Genomic DNA, 24,671 nt, shown 5'->3' with positions numbered 1-24,671 from the left:
TTCTTTCTGTTATATCACTGTATTAGTCAGAACTTATGTTGTGAGTGCTAGAAATCCATCTTAAACTAGCTTAAATCAAGAAAGGTTATGTATTGGGGCCTCTGGGTGTCTTAGTTTGTTGAGTATCCGACTCTTGGTGTCGGTTGAGGTCATGATCTCACGATTGAGCCCTGCATCAGGCTCTGCACTGGCAGTGTGGGAGCCTGCTTGGGATTCTCTCTCTCCCTCTCTCTCTCTGCCCCTCCCCTGCTCACTCTCTCTGTCTCTCAAAATAAATAAACTTAAAAAAAAAGGTTATGTATTGATTTGCAAACCCATATAGCAGAAAGAGGAATGATGTGGCAGAACTCAATGACAGCAAGATCTAGGAATTCACACACTTTAATTGATAACCCCTGCCCTTTGGACTCTCCTTTCCATTTTCATCCTATCCTTCTTGCTGCCCTTCCTCCATGTATGTTGGCTTCATTTTCTTCTACTGCAGATGGAGTTTTGAAGGCAGGGGGATATAGCCACTGATAGCTTCACCTTCATATTCTAATGGTCTTGATATCAGAGAGGAAAGGGAGTCCTGTCAGCCAGCACCAGATAGAAAAATCTTATGGAAAGAGAGAGTGGAACAACAAACATTCTGGCCAAGGGGTTGAGATCTGTTATCAGAAGAAGGGAAAGTGGATCACCACGGAGGGATTTACTATAAATTCAGTATTTTCCCCAGTGTGGTCTGATTTAAGTAAAGCAAAGTTTGGGGTTCCCAGATCATTTTTGAGTATATACATCATTTTAATGTTTAAGGGACTTATTAACTAGATTTTCTATACCATTGGTAATATTTTATTAAAATTCTACCTTTGTTACCTTTTAACCAGCATTTCTTTTCTTTAGAATACTTTAGGGGAAAAAAAGAAGAAAAATACCAATACAGCCACTTTTATTACCTGCAAAGTTTACTCTTAACTGGATTTTTAAAATCCTTTCTTTCAGTAGGTATTTAAAATGGACATTTGGGTGCATACATTAGTATGCAAATTACATGTATTAGAAATTGTCTATGCCTTCATGTCATTATACCATATGTGTGTGTGGTTAATAATTTGGAAATAATCTTTTACCATAATCATTTGGAAGTAATCTGTTATGTGTTTATCTAGTTCCTTTAGTTTTCTCCCGAAACAAGCCCTGTAATGCTTTCTGTTAGATTGTTTTGAGTGACAATTACATTTAAACTTTGCAGGTTGAGAAATTAGGCTGAAATTTAACTTTTTCCCCCATTTAAATCTTAGAGTTATTTACACAGACTCTGCTACTCAGCTAAAATGATTATTTTTGTTTATACACACGCATATGTGTACACACACACACACACACACAGAGATGGCTTATGTAATATGAAACCCCAGATGAACTAAAAAGAGAATGACTTCTTTTTATAATTTCGTTTCCATTAGTAAGTGTGTGATTACAGCAAGTATTTCAGAGAAGTAAGAAGCAGAGGTGTTTTTGTTTTCTGTTTATTTTAGAGAAAGAGAGAGCACAAGAGTTGGGGAGAAGGGTAGAGGGAGAGAGAGAGGTAATCTTAAACAGGCTCCCGCTCAGCGCAGATCCTGACACAGGGCTCAATCTTATGACCCTGGGTCCACAGTGGACACTCACCTGACTGAGCCACCTAGTTGCTCCAGAAGGAGAGGTGTTTCTTTTCTATATCTTTTTCTTTTTTTCCCTCAAAGTTTGTTTATTTTGAGAGAGAGCAAGCAAGCAAGGGAGGGACAGAGAGAGGGAGGGACAGAGAGGGAGAGAGAGAATCCCATGCAGGCTGTGTACTGCCAGCGCAGAACCCAGTGTGGGGCTCAAGCTCATGAACGGTGAGATCATGACCTGAGCTGAAATCAAGTCAGACGCTCAACTGATTAAGTTACCCAGACACCCAGAAGCAGACGTGTTTTTGAAGCCTTATTCTAAGCTTCTCTCTTCTTTCCCTGTGACTTTGGAGGTTGGGGTCAGGGGATGTCCCTTGAAGAAATTAATGGCTCTTAATTTTTTTAGTATGGTCATTACTGCACTGGAATTTTTAAACAAGTATTTATGCTCTTAGATAGCTAACTCCTTACTTTTTGAAATCTAAAATGATTTATTTATTTATTTATTTATTTATTTATTTATTTATTTATTTATTTATTTATTTATATTTTTGAGACAGAGAGAGACAGAGCATGAACAGGGGAGGGGCAGAGAGAGAGGGAGACACAGAATCAGAAGCAGGCTCCAGGCTCTGAGCCATCAGCCCAGAGCCCGACGCGGGGCTCGAACTCACGGACTGCGAGATCGTGACCTGAGCTGAAGTCGGACGCTTAACTGACTGAGCCACCCAGGCGCCCCTAAAATGATTCATTTAATCATTTTAACTTAGCTGTGAAAGATTTGTCAAGATGATACTTGTTTACAGTTAAGATTACTTGTATAACAGACTCCGGTACATTGCCAATTCTAAGCCTTTTTTTTTCTTCTCCGAAATCAGAGAGTTGGACTAGTGATGTCAAGAATCTTTTTTAGGGGTGCCTGGGTCTCATGACCTGGTGTCTCAATTGGTTGAGTGTCTGACTTTGGCTTAGGTCATGATCTCTCGGTTTGTGAGTTCAAGCCCTGCCGTGTTGGGCTCTATGCTGACGGCTCAGAGCCTGGAGCCTGCTTCAGAATCTGTGTCTTCCTCTCTCTCTGCCCCTCACCTGCTCACACTCTGTCTGTCTTTCTCTCTTTCTCTCTCTCTCTCTCAAAACAAAAACAAAAACAAAACAAAACAAAAAACCCCAGAAAAAAACAAAACACTCTTTCAGGGGTATGTGGTTGGCTCAGTCAGTGAAGTGTCCAACTCTTGGTTTCAGCTCAGCTCATGATTTCAGTGGTTCATGAGGTCAAGCCCCACATGGGGCTCTGCACTGGCAGCTCAGGGTCTGCTTGGGATTGTCTCTCTCCCTCTCTTTGCCCCTTCCCTGCTCGCGTGTTCTCTCAAAATAAATAAATAAACATTAAAAAAAAAAGAATCTCTTTTAAAGTATTACAATGCTGTGATTCAGCACATTTTATTATTACTACATTTTTCTGGTTTTTATTTCCTGTTTTCTTTCCTTTTCCCACTTATCATAGTTGACAAAGCTTGCTGTATCTGCTAGTTACATAGTTCTAGAGAAAGTTATTAGAATTTTAGATACCAAAGGTTTTGCCGCTTCATTTGTGGTTTCCTAGCATGATAGGATGAGAAGCTACACTTCACACTTGTCATTCTAAGTAGCCTGCTGGTTCCTTTTTTCCCTATATATTTCAGATCTAGTATTTGTATCCTACAATAGTGTCTCGATCCCAAGGACTCCCTGTGTATTTTCGAGGACTTTACCTCTGCATTTAGATAATTTTATTCTAAACAATGCTGATTTTCCTTTCCTATAAAGTAGTGTCTATTCCTTTTTTTTTTTTTAAGTTTGCTTATTTTAAGAAAGAGAGAGTGCAAGCAGGGGAGGGGCAGAGAGAGAGGGAGAGAGAGAATCTCCAGTAGGCTCAGTGCTGTCAGAGCAGAGCCCAGCTTGGGGCTCAAACTCCTGAACTGTGAGATCATGACCTGAGCCAAAATCAAGAGTCTGACACTTAACTGACTGAGCTACCCAGGTGCCCTTAAAGTAGTGTTTATTCAATTAAAAGTCCTATTTTTTATTTTTGTCTTTTAAAACCCTCATTTTTGTCTCTTCCTGCCTGAGTTTACACAATTTGGCTCTGTCCGTACCTAACATCAGCTTGATTGGGCACACAGTAAGAAAATAAACCCTAAACATCTAAATTTCCTGAACTGTAGCGCCACATTAAACAAGCAAACGAAGACATTTCTTTCATGGTAACAGGGAAGTGGCAATATTAGTGGAAAATCAGAGCTTAAAAAAATAATCGTTCTAGGTAATTACTCAAGAATATCAAGCTATAATATATGGTTTAGAGTGTCCATAAAAATACCTTATATGGTCTATTATATTGAGTAATTTATTCAGCAGTTATAAATTTATTAATTTGCTTTTGTATGTTTAAAAGTGTAGTCACAAACAGAACAACAAAAAAAAACCCAACTTTAAGGAATCTATTACCATCTTAGTTTTTCCCCAATTTTGATAAAGCAAACAAAACCATAAGAATAGAAGAATGTCAATTTTATAGAAAAAAAAATACTGAGGCGCCTGGGTGACTCAGTCAGTTAAGCACCTGACTTTGGCTCCCGTCAGGATCTCATGGTTTGTGAGTTCGAGCCATGGGGCTCGTTGCTGTCAGCGGAGAGCCCTCTTTGGACCCTCTCTGTTCTCCCCTCTCTGTCCTTCCTCTCCTCCTTCTCTCTTTCTCTCTCTAAAAAAATAAATAAACATTAAAAAGAAAATTACTGTTGGGGCGCCTGGGTGGCTCAGTTGGTTGAGTGTCCGACTTCGGCTCAGATCATGATCTAGCGGTTGACGAGTTCAAACCCCACGTTGGGCTCTGTGAGCTTGCTTCGGATTCTGTGTCTCCCTCTCTCTTTGCCCCTCCCCTGCTCATGCTCTGTCTCTTTCTGTCTCCAAAATAAATAAACATTATTAAAAAAAAGAATTACTGTTTTTTTTCTCTGGACTATCTTCCATACTGTCAACCAGAGATAGAACTCATTAAGAAGTTTTTTTTCTTGTGATGAAACATACGTAAAATGAAATTTACTATTTTAACCAGTTTTACATGTACAAATGTGTGATGTTCTGTACAGTGAAACCTTGGATTGCAAGTAACTTGTTCCACAAGTGTTCCACAAGGCAAGCAAATATTTCTAATAGATTTTTAACTTGAAAAATGAGTGATGTCTTGCAGTACGAGTAGTAGATGACGCCAAATGTCACATGATCACAACTGAACCAGTGGTTCTTGAAATTCACTTTGATATACAGTGCTTTGGATTACAAACATATTACCAGAATGAATTATGCTTGCAAATCAAGGCTTTACTGTGCATTCACATTGCTGTGTAAAAAAAAGGACTCTTTTGTTTATTTATTTATGTATTTATGTATTTATTTATAAATACTTATTCATTTTTGAGAGACAAAGAGAGACAGAGCATGAGCGGGGAAGGGGCAGAGAGAGAGTGACACAGAATCTGAAACAGGCTCCAGGCTCTGAGCTGTCAGCACAGAACCCGACACGGGGCTCGAACTCACGGACTATAAGATCATGACCTGAGCTGAAGTCAGACGCTCAACCAACTGTGCCACCCAGGTGCCCTGTGGACTCTTTTTTTTTTTTTAAGTTTTTGTTTAAATTCCAGTTAACATACAGTGTAATACTAGTTTCAGGTTTACAGGATAGTGATTCAGCACTTCCATACATCAGCTGGTGCTCATCACAAGTGTCCTCTTTATTTGCTGAGTCGGCATCACCTATTTTTTTTTTTTTTAAATGTTTTCACATTTATTTATTTTTGAGAGAGAGAGAAGAAAGAGCGTGAATGGGAGAGGGGCAGAGAGAGAGGGAGACACAGAATCTGAAGCAGGCTCCAGGGTCAGCTGTTAGCACAGAGCCTGATGCGGGGCTTGAACCCACGAACTGTGAGATCATGACCTGAGCTGAAGTCAGACGCTTAACTGACTGAGCCACCCAGGCACCCCCCCTCGGCATCACCTATTTAACACACAGATCCACCCACCTCCCTCTGGTAACCATCAATTTGTTCTCTATAGTTAAGAGTCTTTTTTGTGGTTTGCCTCTGTCTCTTTTTTCCCCTTTTGCTTATTTGTTTTGTTTCTTAAATTCCATATGAGTGGACTTATATGGTGTTTGTCTTTCTCTGACTTACTTTGCTTAGCATAATACTTTCTAGCTCCATCCATGTCGTTGCAAATGGCAAGATTCCATTCTTTTTTATGGCTGAGTAATATTCCATTGTATGGAATACATCTCTTTATCCATTCATCAATCCATGGACAGTTGGGCTGTTTCCATAATTTTGCTACTGTAGATAATGCTACTGTAAACATTGGTGTACATGTATCCAAAAGACTCATTTTAAGGAAAGGAAATGAAGGGTTCCCCCTACCAAGTCAAGTTCATTGAATGCAACTTTTCTCATTATTTTGTCTAATAAATTCTTGTTTTCTGAGCTATTATTAGAATTTCTGATTGTCCTTTCATCATGCTTAAGGATTTCTGAAAATTGAAGTCTTACTTGGATATAGACAAAATTCTCTAATATTTCATGTATTAGTTAATTACATGATTTGCTGAGAGCATCTATTTTATACTGTAGAAAACGAGAATACCTAGTAAATGAGAAACAGGAATCTTAGACAAGCTCCTATGAAGGTCTTCACATTGTATTGCAGATAGGTAAGCTTGGCAATAAGCACACATCTAAAGATACTGTGTTGACATCTAAAGGTGCATTTCCAATATCAATTTAAGTTTATTGCTTATATTGCTTTTTTTAAATTACATTTCTTTCTAATTTTGGATCTTTTCTGGCACTTAGGGCCATAGTGCAGAACACAGATTTTTTAATTCACTTATTTATTTGACAAGATGCTTATATCACCTCTGTTACTAAGCACTGCTTTCAGTGTTTTATAAACTTAAAGTTACATAATTCTCACAATAATCCTATGAAGTTAGTAGTGGTAGTATCCTCATTTTGTAGAATTGGAAGCTGGAAGCAACAAGGATATTCAGTAACTTGCCTATGGTCACACACCTAGTTAGTAGTTACAATCAGGATTTAAACTCAGGTTGTCTGGCTCTAGAGGCTGCACAGATATACTTGCTGCCTCCCCTGACCCTTTTTTTTTTGTCATCTCAAGCCATTTTATTCTATTTCTATGACTTGATTATTTTAATCTCTACAGAAATAAATACACCTTCAGCATTCATTCCATTTGTAATCCTATGAAAAGCAGACAATACAATTGGATCTTGTCTTCTAACCTCCAGAAAAAAGTCAGTTAAAGGAAGGCTACAGATTTTAAAAAGGCATCAAATTCTCCTTTGTCTTCTGATAACAGAGGTGCTGTGTGGAGAACAACCATATACACTATAATCATGAATTTATTTCAACTTAAGCTATGTTGTTACTGTGAATACCTTCACAGGCAATTCTTGCCATTCCAAATGCTAAGTTCTAGAAATCATTTTGAGGGAATAAAGGCCTCATAGCACTGTAACAACCAATTATGTTTTTTTTTTTATTGTTGTCTAACAACCAAAATATATAGGAAAAAGGCCTTAAAACAGTTTTTAAATTTTTTAAGTTTATTCATTTATTTTGAGAAAGGGAGCATGAGCAGGAGAGGGGCAGAGAGAGGGAGAGAGAGAGAATCCCAAGTGGGCTCCATGCTGTCAGTGCGGAGCCCTACACAGGGCTGATTTCATGAACTATGAAATCATGACCTGAGGTGAAATCAAGAGTTGGACACTTAAGGGTGTCTGGTGGATCAGTCTGTTGAGCATCCAACTTTGGCTCAGGTCATGATCTCACGGCTTGTGAGTTCAAGCCCCGCTTTGGGCTCTGTGCCAACAGCTCAGTCTGGAGCCTGCTTCAGATTCTCTGTCTCCGACTCTCTCTGTCCTTCACTGCTTGCGCTCTGTCTCTGTCTCTTTATGAAAAACAAACAAAAAAGAGTTGGACCCTTAACTGACTGAACCACCCAGGTGCCCCAAAAAAGATTTTTAAAAGAAAAACAAACTTTTTATCTCTGTAGCAATTGTGGTTGAGGGCTACATTGCCTATATTCTCAGTGGATTCGTTAAAAATGAACCATTTTGTGTAATTATACTGTATAAAAAAAAAAAAACTGAAGCAGAAAATGCCATGTATCCAGTGTGTGCTTGGTTAATGTTGATTAATGTTACCAAAGATGTCCTGACACTACTTAATCTCTTTTCTTGGATTCCTTTTATCTAAAAGGCAAATGCTAGTATTTGGAGTTTGACTGGGGTCCATTCATTACAGTTCTCATGAGCTGCTCTGGAACTGGACAAAGACACTGAATTGAATGGCTGTAAGCATGCAAAACTTGTGTTTAGGGCTCTCAAATGCAGCTTTAAAAAAAGTAATTTAATTTCTTCTTTCTTGTGAACAGATTGAAGACCAACTTTCCATATACCAATCACTGCACAAATCCAGGCTATTTGTTAAGTCCAGTTACAGTACAAAGAAACATATGTGGAGAAAATGCTAGCGTGAAGGTCTCCATTGAAATTGAAGGATTTCAACTACCAGTTACTTTTACATGTGATGGTACGTTTGTAGTTCCCCAGCTATCTTGTTTAGCTTTGATTAGGCGGAAAATGTTTAAAATGTTAGTTTGAATTATTCTTGACCTTGTTATCATTAGATACACTTTAAAAGAATTTTGTGTGTGTGTGTGTGTGTGTGTGTGGTAAAATAGTTAATATTCATTAGTTATCCTTTTTAAAAAATTGGCATACGTTTGCATGGTTTTCTGGTTAAGACTAGTGGGAAAACAGTTTACCTTTATTACTTCTATTACTGCATATTTCTCTGAAAAATGCTGAGTAACTTTGGTTAATTGGTGGCTGGTGGCCAAGGTCCCAAAGCATGAGATTGAAAGGCTAATTATAGTCCAGTTCTTCTTTTTTTTTTTCTTTCCATTTTATGGCAAGAAGAATACTTGTTTATAAAGAGCTGTCTGAAATTGAAATTCCAGTTATCTTGTTAAGCTCCTCTAAGGAGAAGATAATTCTCCTTTGGTTCTAACTCTCTCTTCCAGATTTGATGTGGATATCCTTTCTAGAAATGTATCCTAAAGTCTGCAGGAACTTTTCTGTCATAATTTACTGCTTCTCATGATGTATATTGCTTTACTGGAATTTCAATGGTAGAATAAGGTCCTATATTTCTGTAGCACTTTGACTTACAAATGATGCCATTTTTTTTCTATAATGGTTATGATTAGGAATATGTCCAATATTTGGATACTTTTCTTTGTAGCTTTGTACTTTTCAAGCCCCTTTGAAAAAATAGAAATCTGAAACAAAAATGTTAGCCAACTATAATAATCATTCTTTTAGTTTCTAAAGGAAGAGTTATTCTTATAAAACATACTTTAAATTTTGGTTTGGGGGATTGTTTAAATCCATATGCTGTAAGAATTAATATGAAAATTGAAGGAAAAAAAGGTCAGTAAGCCCCTTGATTGAATAATAAGCATTGATAGCAAATGTTTTAATTTGTATCACATTTTGACTTGATGTCTCAAAATATGATTACACTTTGAGAAAATGTCTGAAATGCCTGTAGTTTGGTTCTTTGTAAATGTGCACATTTATAATATACATCTCTGTTAAGAAACTTAACCATATTATAGTAGAGGTGTGTCCAAATAATAAATGTTACTGTACATTTGACTGTTCAGAAATGTAGTCATTATTAGATATTTTATGGCTTTTTCTGCCAAGCTGTTGATTTTCGTGAAGTTTGAATTTAATAACTGTCTTCTAAATTGAACATAAGAGATCTAAGTATAGAAATAGGTTACTTTATTATTTTTTTAATGTTTATTTATTTAGGGAGAGCCGGGGAGGAACAGAGAGGGTGGGGGGAAGAGAGAAACCCAAGCTGAAAGTACAGAGCTTGATGCGGGTCTTGATCTCATAAACTGTGAGATCATGACTAGCTGAAATCAAGAGTCAGACACATAACCAACTGAGCCACCCAGGTGCCCAGAAATAGGTTACTTTAAAAGGTTACTTTAATTTTTTAATGTGTTATAATCTTAGTAAATAGCTCTTGTCAAGAACGATAATTGAAGAATACTTCCTACTTGCTGTATTTTTATTTTACATTAGAAAATTTACCAGCAAATATCAAACATTTAAAATGGTGATTTTTTTTTTTTCCTTATGATTTGGTTTAAATCATTGTTTGCTAGATACTGCTAAATGTCATCCTTTTTGGAGGAGTCTGTAATAGGGAGGTGGCTTTCTTAGTTTCAGATCTGCCCTAATCAAATACAGTAACCCCTAGACCCATGTGGCTATTGAGCACTTGAAATATGGCTAATATAGAGTGAGATATGCTAGAAGTATAAAATACATGGTGAATTTCAAAGAACCAATTTGAAAAGAAATAAGATGTCTCAGTAATTTTTAAATACTGGTTTTATGTTGAAATGATATTTTGGATTTATTAGGTTAAATAAAACATGTTGGAATTAGCTTCACCTGTTTCTTTTTACTTTTTTCAATGTGGCTAGTAGAAAATTTTAAATTCTATATGTGACCTACATTATATTTCTATTGTATAGTGTTCTCTTAGATGATAAATACATTCTGAATAAGTGTATAGAGTTAAACGAGCAAAATGAAAATGATGCCTCTTTTACAGTGAGTTCTACTGTAGAAATCATTATAATGCAAGCCCTTTGCTGGGTACATGATGACTTGAATCAAGTAGATATTGGCAGCTACGTTCTGAAAGTTTGTGGTCAAGAGGAAGTGCTACAAAAGTAAGTTTACTTACTTAACTACTGAACAACATCTTTGGAAATTCCATTTTTAAGGGGTTAAAATTAGAAAAATTTCAAGTTAAATTTGTAGTCCAAAAATATGTTGGTTGGGTCCTACTGAATTGATTGGATTCATGAACTTAAATTGAGATATACTTTGTTTTAAGATGTGTATGTATCTAAGACTGTGGAGGGATTTCAGAGACAATTAAGACATGGTATTGCCCTTAAACTTATAGTCTTAAATGGGAAAAAAAGGTAATTCATTGATAAGTGAATTTAATAGTTTTTTTTACTTTCTGCTAAGAGTCAATAGTCACGTATTTTTTCCTTCTGTAGCATGGGTCATTACTTTTCACACATTGGTCAGCTGTGACTTCCTTTTAGTTGCCTTGAAATAGTCATTGTATGAATCTTTTTCTGAACCAGGTAATTTAGCATATACAGTTTAGTTATTTTACAGATTTAATTACTTTCAGCTACTAAAAATGCCCTGTTCCTATTTCTCTTATTTTCTTTTTTACCTTCATCTTTCTTCTTTATTGTGACTCTGTCCATGTAGAATTATTCTTTTATTTAAATGCTCACACTTGGTTAAAAAACTCTCTCTACATTTTACCATTCTCTTCAATTTCTGATGCAGATACAAGTTATATTTTACTCTCACCTCTGTAATTTCTAGTTTGAGAATAACATTGATGAATAATTGATCTATTTTAATAGTAATCATTGCCTTGGAAGTCATGAACATATTCAGAACTGCCGGAAATGGGACACAGAGATTAAACTACAACTTTTGACCTTCAGTGCAATGTGCCAAAATCTGGCCCGAACAGTAAGTATGTACCTTATAACTGAATTGCATTTGGTTGACTCTGAGTAATTCTGCTAATTAGCCAATTTGCAATTTGTACATTCTCCAAGATTTCTGGGTTGGACTGGTGAATGGATTGGAATGATGAACTAATTTTATCCACAACAAGGGTTTTCAACAAATGGGGGTAACTTTTCAATCATGGAGTCTTAGGTAGCCTACTACTCCAAGCTGGAGGCATATTTGAAAATCAAAGTGGAGGAAATAAAAGTTGACTTATAATGATTTTACACAAGAATGAAAACATTAGGGTCAAAGGGAAATGAGGAAGGAGGAAAGATTTTGAATACTAAATGTGGTTTGAAGGAAGAAAAATACATTATTTTTCACCAAATGAAAACTGCTTCTCTTTTTTAAATGCAGTACTTTCTTTTGAAGTTAAAGCAAAAACATTTGATGAATTTTAATCTTTAAGGAGAATTACTCTTCATTTGGTAGAACTTTGGATAGAAAAATAGCAGTCATTTCTACTTTTTGTTTATTTTCTTAGGTTTTTCTCCTGTGTTTGATGTTTTTCAACCAAGTGAAATAAATTGTTTCACAAAATTCAGTACATTTTAGCAATCATTAGTAACTTCTCTTTTCAGTTTCTTAAGGAATAATATTCTTGAGAATATTTGCATAGTAAAGACTTATGGTAGAAGAGACCAGTACCTTATTTATTGGGGCTAAGTTGGGGGGAAATTTGATTATCATTAGAAAAAATAATGCAGAAATTCAGATGATCTCTTCCCCATCTGATTCTACCCCACCTTCATTTGGCTGTCAGATATCTTTAAAAGTGTTTTGTTTTGTTTTAAACCTCTCTATTCTTTCTGTGTAGAACAGAAGTAGTTTTTACTTTGGGAGCTGCCTATAGATCAAAAACTAGACTAAAAAGCATTTATGTTTTTTTATTTATGAAACAAATTTTTCAGAATATTGATGTACTTGTTTCCCTGATTGGTTATAAATAGTATTTAATTCTGAAAATACTTTAACCTGTTCTGAAAAATCACTGCAGTTTCAAGAATTTGTCATACACTTAACCATGTTTAATTTGGTAATAGGCCAAAGAGGAGCACCTGGGTGGCTCAGTAGGTTAAGTGTCTGCCTTCAGCTCAGGTCATGATCTCACGGTTTGTTAGTTTGAGCTCCACATTGGACTGTCTGCTGTCCACACAGAGCTCCCTTCATTCAGATCCTCTGACCCCCAATCTCTCTCTGTCCCTCTTCTGCTTGTACACTCTCTCTTTCTCTCTCAAAAATAAATGAATAAAAACTAAAAAGAAACCAAAAAAAACAAAAAACAAACCCAAAGAACGGATTTTATTTTTTTGGTAAACATATGTGTATATGTGTTTTTTTTAGGCAGAAGATGATAAAACACCGGTGGATTTAAACAAACATCTGCATCAAATAGAAAAACCTTATAAGGAGATCATGACAAGGTGTGGCATCTAAAGCATTAATTCCAGGTTTTCAAACTTTGCTTTTGGATGTGAATACCATTATTTTGGTGAATAAAACAATCATTTCTGTATATAGTATCCTTCAGCCACAGTAACTGTTCTTTATTTCAGATACCCTGTTGACGAACTTTTAGATTCTTACCACCACCAAGTGGACCTGGCTCTGCAAACTGAAGTAAGTCTTAATACACCTTTTGGCATGATGACTTAAGGATTCTTGTCTCTGTTCTATCTTAAATATTAGTGTGGTATTGTATGAAATATTTTAGAAGGACGATTTAAACAATATTCTTGATGTTGATGTTTGATGACTTGTTTTCTGACCCAACTTGTTAACAGAAATTTTCAATATTGCTTGAGTCAGCACTTCACCTCACTTCAGCTTTATTACTAAGAGGAACCTTCAGTTCAATTTAAAAAAGAAGTGAATGTTTACTATATTCTAGATGCTGGAGTTACGAAAATGGATGACCTAGTCCCCATCTACCAGGAACTTAAAACTAGTGATGGATTTAAACAAAATTTCAGTGTAGCATAGAGGTATGCATTGGATTCTTTGGGAGATCAGAGAAGGGCACTTCTTCCAACTTGAGACTTCCAAGGAAAGCCTCTAAGAAGGGAGGTTGCCTAGTTCAAGTCAACAGTATGGGTTAGCTAGAAGAAGATGGTTGGGAAGGACATGTGAATAAAAGCACATAGGTGTGATACATATGTGGAATTAGAAGCACTTCTGTAACAGGGTAGAGTATGAAGTGAAGGTTGGGAGATGATGTTGGAGATACCCGGACATAAGTTACCACCTTATCCATGTTAAGGAGTTTTACTCTATCCTCTAGCTTAGAGGTCCATATCCAGTCTACTTTCTGTTGTAAATAAAAAAGTTTTGGAACACAGCCACACCCATTTGTTTATATATTTTCTATAACTGCATTTATGTTCTAATACTAGAGGTGAGTAGTTGAGACACATACTATATATCCTGTAAAGCCTAAACTATTTATTAATTGCTATTTTACAGAAAAGGTTTACTGACCCCTGCTCTAGCCCTTTTTAGCTGAGGGTAAGGGGTAGGATGGGTTGAGTGACCTGTTTCTGAGTCTTGAGCTGAAATTACTCTGGCCGTACTGTGGAAATTAGATTTACTTCTGGCGGGATTGGTTTTAGGGAGATTATTTAGGAAAGTTTTTTATAGTAGTCCAAGTGAAAGATAATTAGTGTGATAAAGGCAAAAGGAGGGAACTGATTAACAATACTTAGGAGATAAAATTGGTAAGATTTTGGTAGGTAATGAGATATAAGAAAAGAAATAGTGTAGGATGACTCTCAGATTTCCAGCTACTATTATATTCTTGTCAGCATATAAACATATTTATTCAGTAAATATTTGCAGAATATCTCCTCATCATGAGGCACTGTTGTAGGTGCTAAGGCTATGGTAGTGAACAAAAGAAACTGTAATCCCAAGTCTTAGTTTACACTTTAGTTGCATGAGATGACAATTAAACTAACAAAATATATGCTACATCAGGTGGTAAGCACTATAGAGAAAAATAAATGAGGGTAATGTTGCAATTTCAACATTTGTATTCAGAAGAGACCTCATTAGGAAGGTAAATTTGAGTAAAGAACTGGAGGAGAGGAGGAAGCTATCTGGTTGTCTAGGGGAGGAGGAGTGTGCCTGATATATCTGTCTTTCTAGCTGGAATAGAGTGAGGGAGGGGGGCGAGAATGGAAACAAATCAATTAGGAAGATGTTTTGCTAGCCATAGATAGTGGGAAGGGGGAGGAAGGGACGGGAGAGGAAGAAATTGTGAGAGGAGCAGATTTGGATGGAAGATGTAGAACTTAATTTTGGACTTTGTGATGACTGTTAGTCACCTTAATAGCAATGTTGAGTAGGCAGTTGGATATAAATCTGGATTTTAATGGAAGAGGCCCAGCCTGGAGGTAGTAAACATGGGAATCATAAGAATATAATTGGTATTTTGAAGCCATAAGGAGATCCCCAAGAAAATTACTGCAGGTACAGAAAATAAGAGTTTAAGGACAGCCCTGGGCATATCTTCCATCTTAAAACAAAAAGTCCACATCCCCCTGTAGCAACCACTCCACTTCTCTTTTCTTCTTGCAGCAAAACTCCTTAAAGTTAATCTATTTTTACTGCTTCCACTTCCTCTCTTTCCATTCTTTTATGAACCCACTCCAATCAGTCTTTCATTCTCAGCACTTCCCTGAAACTGCACCTAAGATCAGGACTTCATGATCATGGTTTCAGTAATAAGTTCTTGGTCTTTATTTTTCTCATTGTTTCTATAGTGTTTAATAGAGGTGGCTGTTTCTTCCTCTTGAATACTCTCATGACCTCTTGGTGTATCATGTTTGTGGTTCTCTGACTTCCAGTGTCTTGCTCTGTTCTCTCACTTGTGGCTTTCTGCTTATGGTCTCTTTATTTTTCTGTCCTCTAAACATCAGAATACCATAGGGCTCAGTTCTAGGATCTCTTCTTTTCCCTTGTGGTCACATTCCAGGTGATCTCGCTTAATCTCATGTCTTTAAATACCCTACCAGATACTAATGGCTGAAATTTATACATTCAGACTAACCTCTTCCCTGAACTCCAGATTCAAATATATTTTACCTGACATTTTTATATGAATGTCTAATTCATTAACATCTCAAATTTAAGATACATGAAACTGAATTTTTTATATTACCCTTCATATCTATTTATGAGTCTTCCTCTTTTTGGTAAATAACAACTCTATCCTTCTCTTTGCTAAGGGGCAAACCTTGAAGTCGTATTTGATTTCTCAAGAAAAAGATCTTTTATATCCCACAATCTATCTAATTCTTGTCAGCTCTATTTTAAAAATACATTCAGAATGTGACCACTCTTTATCACTACCAAAGCTACAGTTCTAGTCAATTACAATAGTTACGACACAGTTGACCCTTGAACAACATGGGGGTTAGGGGCTCTGACCTCCTGTGCAGTCGAAAATCTGTATATAACGTCTGTCTATCTTTAAGTAAGCTCTAGGCCCAACATTGGGCTTGAACCCACAATCTTGAGATCAAGAGTCATATCTTCTGCCGACTGAGCTAGCCAGGTACCCACTGTTTATAACTTCTGACTCTCCCAAAATTTAACTACTGATAGCCTACCCTTGGCTGGAAGCCTTGCTGATAACATACATAGTTTATTAATACATATTTTGTATGTTGTTTTTATTGTATGTATACTTTTATTGTATGTATACTTTATTCTTGTCCTAAAGTGAGCTAGCGAAAAAGAAATGTTAAAGAGCGCCTGGGTGGCTTAGTCAGTAGGGCGTCCCAACTTTGGCCCATGCCATGATCTCACGGTTCGGGAGTTCAAGCCCGCATCGGGCTCTGTGCCAACAGCTCAGAGCCTGGAGCCTGCTTTGGATTCTCTGTCTCCCTCTTTCTCTGCCCTTCCTTTGCTCATGCTCTGTCTCTCTCAAAAATAAATATTAAAAAAAATTTTTTTTTAATAGAAGTTAAAATCATAAGGAGGAGAAAATACATTTATAGCACTTGTGCTATGAAAAATTCACGTATAAATGGACCCAAGCAGTTCAATCCTGTGTTGTTCTCAGGTCAACTGTAGTTCCTTACAGCTCTCTCAGCTTCTACCCTTGTCCTTCTACAGTCTTTCTTCCACAGGGAATCAAAATGATATTTTAAAAATAAGTCACTAAGTACAATATGGCATCCTGGATTGTATCCTGGAAGAGGAAATGAATATTAATGGAAAAACTGGTTCAGTCTGACTAAAGTACAGTTCAGTTAATAGTAATGTACCAGTGTTAATGTCTTAGTTTTGTCAAATATAACATGGTTACGTTACTTAACCCAGTTTCCTTTAATGTTCTTAAAGGAACTTTCTAACTATCTTAGAGGAACTATCTGTACTGTTTTTGCAACTTTTCTGTAAATGTAAAATTATTACAAAACAAAAAGGTTTTTTAAGAAAAATAATAAGCACAGATAGCATATGTAAAAGAGAAAAAGACAAAAGATGGCTCTTTGAAAAGATTAATAAAATTTATAAACTCTTAAAAGATGCTAAATTATGTTATCCCCTTTTTCAAAATCCTCTTTACCATCTCAGTAAAATTCAGATCCCTAATTGTGTCTTCAGGGCCCTATGTATTCTGACCCCACCACCTCTCTGATCTGGCTTCCTAACACTTTCCTTCTTTGTTCTGGTGGATCTATAGGTATGCTCCCCAGCTGGGATCCTTGTGCTTTTTGTTCTCTTTACTTTTAATGTTCTTCCCCCAGATATTTGCATGGCTTAACCTTCAATTCGTTAAGGTCTGTATTCTAATAAATGTCTTATCGCAGATGTCTTTAGGACCATCTTACGCAAAATAATGACTAAAAAAAATAGTGACTGTCATATATTCCCCATAATTTTTTTACAGCTTTATTGTATAATTTATATACCATAAAGTGTACCCATTGAATGTATATAATTCAAGGATTCCTTTTAATAAATGCATAGAGTTGTGTAATTATCTCCACAATCCTGTTCTTTGGACCATTTTCGTCACTCCCAAAGGTTTCCATGTACTACTTTTCAGTCATTCCTCATTCCCAGCCCAACCCCCGAATAACACCTGATCTAGTACCTGTCTCAGTAGATTTCCCCTTAATGGAGATTTCATGTAAATGGAATCATACCCTATGTAATACCTGATTTTTTTTTTCCACATACCATACCGTTTTTAAGCTCTGTCCATGTTGTAGTATATAAGTTGTAATTCGAATCCATAGTTCCTTTTTTTATTGCTGAATACTTACATTGTATGGATATATCATATTTTGTTTATCTGGTCACCAAATAATGGACATTTTGGACAGTTTGCAGTTTTTAGTTGTTATGAATAATGCTGCTGTAACACCCCCCCCCCCCCCATATAAGTCTTTGTGTGGATATATGTTTTAATTTAGGTTTTAGGAAAAATCAGGAAGTTGCGGAAGTTTTGATTTCTCCTGGGTTTAATTTTCTAGAGATAAGGTGTTAATTTATTTTACTAAAATGAAGTTATAGGAGCAGTAAAGAAAAATGAGAAAGAGAACTGACCAAGAACAAGTTAAAGGAATGTTAAGTGGTGTGCAGTTTCCTGCTGAAATTGGGGATGTTGAATTTTCTTTGAAAATGCTCAGCTGCCTGGTAGAAGAAGCAGAGAAGAGAAGGCTCTGACCTCAAAGAATGAGTTTAGTTGAAATGAATGTGTGGGGACTGGAGGCAAAGGAGATTGTGATCAGACTATAATATTGTGGTTAAGATTCTCATAGGGTACAGTTTTGGGGTTGATGATGCTGTGAATTTTCCACGTGGACATTTATGTAACTGAGGCTTATTATAGGATATAGAGTAGAAAGTCAGGTGAATAGAGCAAAAATACGGCATGTAGTGGAGGAAATGACCACATGTCCAATTACAAGGCAGATCAGGCCATCAGGGGTCAAGTCAGGGGACAGAAAATACAGTAGTAATTTGAAACAGGAAAATTTAAAGAATTGTTAATTAGTAAAAGGTGGTTAATTACTACAAAGGGCAAAAGAGGATTCTAAGGCAGGATTTGGCACTTTATGGCTTGCATACAAAATCTGGCCTATTTCCAATTTTTGTAAATGAAGTTTTATTGGAACACAGCCATACTCATTTATGTATTTACCTGTTATCTCTTTTCATGCCGTAATAGCAGAGTTGAATTGTGACAGAGACTGTGTGGCCCACAAAGCCTAAAACATTTTATTCTCTGGCCTTTTTAAAAAGCTTGCCAACCATGCTATAAGGGGTCCAGAAATAGGATATAAAAACGCAGCTATCACCTCTAGGTTGAGGAACAATGGATAGTGAAGGAATTGTAGGACTTAATGTAGAACCCTCCCCACCCCCCACCCCCACCCCCCACCCAGGCTGAATTCCAGCCTCTTCTAAAAGGGTTTGGCTATCACAGGAGCACAGAGGATGCCTATAGCAAAGAGACTTGCTACAGTTGTCAGATTGGGAGACCATGGCCTGAGGGTATAGCTGGAACTGGTCTTTGAGGACCACTGGGATCCTGTGCTGAAGTTTAAAAAAAAAAAAAAGAAGAGGAGGCCTGGAACCCTGATGAGAAGTGTCTTCATGCTGCTATTGCCTGAGTGTCCCTTAGGTGCCCTCTGTTGACCAAACCTAACATTTTGTCGGCTGGCAAAGGAAAAATATAGGTCTAGTTCCAGTATCACAAAGTAGAGCAAAGAAGGGGATTGATTTGGAACTAATTGACAATAAATTGGTAACTGGCACATAAAAAATGATGGAGAATAGTATAGGAGAATGACCTGAGCCTCAACACTGGAAAGGTTTTTGCATGAAGGTGTAGGAGTAAAAGCAGAAATATAAGTAAGCAAAAATGGGGAGAAAACAGATTGTTGGGCCCTGAGGACTGCAGGGTAATTGGATGTTTGAGCAAATGAGGTGGTTTCATTGAAGCATAAAGGTACAGGGAACATTCAGTTTCTGGTTGCCAAGCCTCAAAAGTGGAAAAATTTAAATTGTTAAGGGATGGTACAGTACTAAATTTCAGCCCATTTTAACAGTACTTGGCATGTAAGTTTGGCATACATGTTTGATGAATTCTTTATGTAAGAGTGTTTCTTAATGAGATAAGAAACATTATTTTAAAATGATGGAGGAATGGAGAGAGATTTTTAAATCATTCTCATCAGGTAAATGATTTTATAATATGTTTGTACATGTATACTTTTGAATTGTGGTGAAATCAAGTATGATTAAATACTACAGAGGGATTGTCCTCAAGAAAGTTTTTTCATCCAATAAAACTTAAAAAGTAATGGTTGTATAGATGCAAATCCTGCTTAAAAGTTGACTCATGTCTACTAACTGCTGCTTAATGTTATTAATATGCAGCCAATCTCTGAAGAACTTGGTTTTTGATACCAAATTTTTTGGCAGGAGGGAGAGAAGGATTGGTGTTTTTAATGTGGAACTTACTCCCAAGTAAGAATAAAAAATAACTCCAGTTTCTTTTAATGACTTAGTAATTTGTTAATGATTTATTAGTTATTCTAAGTATGAAATTAATGGCATTTGCATCTGAATAACTGTGTCAGGCAAAATGAAAATCAGACCCAAGTTTTCTTATTCAAAATAAAATAGGTCAGTGAAAAGGTATTTTGTTTATTTTTCATCACAAAAGAGTAAAGGATATCTGTTTATTAAGCACATCTAAAATGTCTGGTTTCTGACTTCATCTCTGAAACTGATCCTTTAAATTCCACATACTTATGTTTATTTTACTTTTTATTTTTAAAGAACCAGCACCGAGCAGTAGATCAAGTAATTAAAGCTGTAAGAAAAATCTGTAGTGCTTTAGATGGTGTAGAGACTCTTGCCATTACAGAATCAGTAAAGAAGCTAAAGAGAGCAGTCAATCTTCCAAGGAGTAAAAGTGCTGATGTGAGTATTTTTTTAGTATATTAGCATTTTGTTACATGTAAGTATGTACTTAAGTGAGTATCACGTAAACTGGGAGATTTTTGCTTCTGTTAGACAAAATGTTATTGTTTCAACCTTGGCTTTTACTTTTGAGTAGATTTGGTCACTTAGTAAAGTTGGGAATTCCTAAGAGGAGATCCACTCCCTCAGAAGAGCTTTGTCAGCATTGATATTGAATACATAGATGCCAAACTGTGAAACTTTTATGTGTAGAGGAGGAACTGTGGCATAAATGAGTTGGTTGGAAGTTTCAAGATAGATACTGAGCTCCAGAACCTGGGTGGTAATGGTTAGTATTTGTCCTTCTGGATGGAGATGTCCATGATTGTCCATGGGGTAAGGTCTGCATTGGGCCATACCTCTTTCCTGTTGAAAATTCCCAGAAGCCTCACTAAGAGTGACTTATTGCCTCAGAAGCAACCAGGTTAGGAGCCCTTTCTTGATAGCATACTGTGAAAGCTCTTCCTATGGTATTTTCATGAGGATTTAATTAACTCTGTTCATAGGGTTGTTCATAGCTCTGATGGGAGGATTAGAGAAGGTGGATCACAAAACACAATAAATTAAAAAAAAATTTTTTTTTAATGTTTATTTTTGACAGAGAGAGCATGAGCAGGGGAGGGGCAGAGAGAGAGGAGGAGACACAGAATCCGAAGCAGGCTCCAGGCTCTAAGCTGTCAGCACAGAGCCTGATGCGGGGCTTGAACTCACAGACCACGAGATCATGACCTGAGCCAGGGTCGGATGCTCAACTGACTTAGCCACCCAGGCGCCCCAAGACACAATAAATTTAAAGGAAGGAAACGTTATATTGATGATATGCCCTTCAACTGGTATCTAAGAGATACTCTAGGCTCACAGAGAGCTTATATATATGATATGTAGAAATTTGGGTTTCTTTTACCTTTCTTTCTTATTATGTACTTGTTTTAAAAAAAAAAATATATATATATATGAAATAACTTGGAAATGATCCACTATACCATGGTCCTAATGTTATCTGAGGTTTCTATTCATCATAGTCATTTGCTGGATAAGGGAGCGGGGAGTAGGAGGAGAGCTCAATTTAAATAATTATAAGAGCTTTTTTGAGACCGTAAATGGTAATAAATAGAGTTGTAGTTTCTTTAGGGATATTCTTATCATACTAATAGTAAAGCAACTAATAGAATATAAAGTATCATTAATGTATTTATCGCTTTGGGTTTCAAATCTTAATTACTAAACCGGTTTAATGAGGCAGATTTTGTTGAGTTTCTATATTTTGCACTAATTTTCAGTTATTCTGATTTTCTTGATAGTAATCATTTATTTGGTTTGGGGTTTCACTTTCTTTTTACATTTTTGTTTTGTTTTATTCTGCAGAACCTTTTGGGAGGTTTCCTGATCAAGCATTTAATTAAATGTATTGAAATTAAAGGTAAACATTCTATATTATATCATGGGCAATTTTCCAACTAATTTGTATGTATGTATGCAGGTGACTTCACTGTCTGGAGAAGGAGACCCTAGTAAGAGTTCATCTAGGGGTATGTCTTTAAGTTCTTTAAATTTTAGCAATAATTTTTGCTTCTTTGGGGAATTATATTAACAATTTCTTTAAATCTAGGATCACTGAATCCTGAAAATCCTGTTCAAGTAAGCATGAACCAGTTAACTGCAGCAATTTATGATCTTCTCAGACTCCATGCAAATTCTGGTAGGAGTCCTGCAGACTGTGCCCAAAGTAATAGGAACGTTAAGGAAGCATGGACAACAACAGAACAGCTCCAGTTTACAATTTTTGCTGCTCATGGGATTTCAAGTAATTGGGTATCAAAGTAAGTAACTGTTTAAAACAAAATATATACGGCTTAACCCAGAAACTGTTCTAATCTTGTAAAATGTCAGCATCCCCTCTTCTCTTGATACTTAAATTGATGATACAAGAATTATCACATACCTTTGTGGTTTTCATAAAAATTACAGAGAAGGGGTGCCTGGGTGGCTCAGTTGGTTAAGCATCGGACTTTTGATTTTAGCTCGGGTCATGATCTCAAGATTCGTGGGATCAAGCCCTGCATAGGGCTGTGCACTGACAGGGTGCAGCCTGCTTGGGATTCTCTTTCTCTCTCTGCCCCTCCCTACTCACTCTCTCTTACACTCTTTCTCTCTCTCTCAAAATAAACAAACATTAAAAAAAAAAAATTACAGAGCTATTTGAAACTGTTCCTGTAAAAAATATCCCTCCTACTACATGCAAAGAAGGCAGGAAAATAGATGTTTAAACTTCCAAAGGTAAATGCTAATTAACAAATGAGTCCATTTATGACTGCTGTTTTTCAGCCTTTCCTTTAGAATCAGGGTTATTTGAAATAGTGATGAGACTAGGCTTTAGTGTACTTTTTTCTCTTTAGTAGTTTACTGTTTACTGATTGCTAGGCTTTGGAGTCTACAAGGGCATATTTCTTCTGTTGAAATTTTTTAAAACGTTTGTTGATTTATTTTGAGAGAGAGAGAGAAAGGGAATCCTAGGCAGGCTCTGTGTTGTCAACACAGAGCTGGACGCAGGGCTTGAACTCAGACTATGAGATCATAACCTGTCCTGAAATCGAGAGTCAGATGCTTAACCAACTGAGCCACCTAGGTCCCCCTCTATTGAATTCTATTTTTATTTTTAATTTTTTTAACATTCTATTTATTTATTTATTTAAAGATTTTCATGTTTATTTTTGAGAGAGTTAGAGCATGAGTGGGGGAAGAGCAGAAAGAGAGAGAGAGACACAGAATCCGAAGCAGGCTCCAGGCTCTGAGCTGTCAGCACAGAGCCTGATGCAGGGCTCGAACTCACGAACTGCAAGATCATGACCTGAGCTGAAGTCGGCCGCCCAACCAACTGAGCCACCCAGGCACCCCAACATTCTATTTATTTTTGAGAGAGACAGAGCACAGGTGGGGGAGGGGCAGAGATGGAGACACAGAGATAGAGATAGAGCTGTTAGCACTATCTATTTGTTTTGAGAGAGAGAGAGAGAGAGAGAGAGAGAGAGCGAGCGAGAGAGAGAGCATGCGCACTTGCATAAGCAGCAGAGGGGCAGAGAGAGAGAGAGAGAGAGAGAGAGAGAGAGAGAGAATCCCAAACAGACTCCACACTGTCAGCACAAAGCCCAATGAGAGAGAGAGAGAGAGAGAGAGAGAGAGAGAGAGAATCCCAAACAGACTCCACACTGTCAGCACAAAGCCCAATGTGGGGCTTGACCTCACAAACCATGAGATCATGACCTGAGCCGAGATCAAGAGTTCGACATTTAACCGACTGACCACCCAGGCGCCCCTGAATTCAAATTTTAAATGAAAGTTTCATAGTAACAATGCTATAAAGTAAGGTAAAGCCTAGTGAAGAGATACCAAACATAAATTCTGCTTAAATTGAGTTTTAGATTAACATAATGTATAACTACTTGAAAACAATCTATTAACTCATTCAATAAATATTTACTGAGCACCATCTTGGGCAGTGTTCTTGTACTAGGGATTCAGCAGTAAATAAGGCAACAAAATATCTCTGCTTTCTAGGAACTTGTCTTTAAATGGGTACTACTGCTATGTGAAGGTATTTTATTCTTTAAAATGTTACAGGGGTAATACCTTCCACATCCTCCATACAGACTCATATACACACAAATACATTTTGGGATACTAATGAGAAGGACAAATACTCAGTAGAAGACAATACAGAAAACTGCAGTGATAAGATGGAAAGAAAGTAAAATGCTGAAGAAAAGAGAGACAGCTAGGGGTCTTTTGTGAACCAATGAGATTTAGAATTTGAAATATATTTTAAATGATTAACAGATTGCATATATGAACAAAGTGGTTAATGTGTAAGCCTAGCAGTAAGTTAGAATCTAGTAGAACCTAAGGCTCCTATTCTGCAAGATTGCCTGACTGTATCTAACCAGCTCTGTATTTGTGGCAATTAGGGGCTAAATCCTTACTGTCTAATGAGAATACAATAGCATGTATTCCATGGATGGAAGCTTCCTAATAGATTGGAAAGACTGGCTCAGTGCAAGTCAGGCCCAAGCCCCATGAATATGCTTAACTAACTAAATTTCAGTGGCTTAGCAAAGGAAAATATCACCTAGGGAAGATAATGTTTATATTTTTTCTTCCAAGAATTTACCTAGAAATGAATAATTATCCATTTCTAAAGCTAGTAACTGAGCACAAAATGGTGCTAAGTTCTGTAGCATGACCCCCTAAGACTAGCACCTGGAGGTATATGTTGCCTTCCGTATTCCCTTTTCTATACT

At 36.7% G+C, this 24,671-nt stretch overlaps 1 protein-coding gene across 1 annotated transcript in view; it reads left to right on the top strand.

The window, feature by feature from the left end:
- The window catches only part of PIK3C2A (phosphatidylinositol-4-phosphate 3-kinase catalytic subunit type 2 alpha), a 126,039-nt gene that overhangs the window by 57,800 nt on the left and 43,568 nt on the right, over positions 1–24,671 (top strand). The window contains exons 4-11 of the mRNA XM_043582344.1: positions 8,124–8,281; positions 10,391–10,511; positions 11,235–11,346; positions 12,736–12,815; positions 12,948–13,011; positions 20,194–20,337; positions 21,857–21,905; positions 21,986–22,196. Coding sequence (XP_043438279.1) covers positions 8,124–8,281; positions 10,391–10,511; positions 11,235–11,346; positions 12,736–12,815; positions 12,948–13,011; positions 20,194–20,337; positions 21,857–21,905; positions 21,986–22,196 — 939 coding nt within the window. The remainder of the gene's footprint in view (positions 1–8,123; positions 8,282–10,390; positions 10,512–11,234; positions 11,347–12,735; positions 12,816–12,947; positions 13,012–20,193; positions 20,338–21,856; positions 21,906–21,985; positions 22,197–24,671) is intronic.

Source organism: Prionailurus bengalensis, chromosome D1, assembly GCF_016509475.1.
Source record: "Prionailurus bengalensis isolate Pbe53 chromosome D1, Fcat_Pben_1.1_paternal_pri, whole genome shotgun sequence".
In the NCBI taxonomy this organism is placed as follows: Eukaryota; Metazoa; Chordata; class Mammalia; order Carnivora; family Felidae; genus Prionailurus; species Prionailurus bengalensis.
The sequence above is the reverse complement of the archived record's forward strand: the minus strand, read 5'-3'. Positions and strand labels throughout refer to the sequence as shown.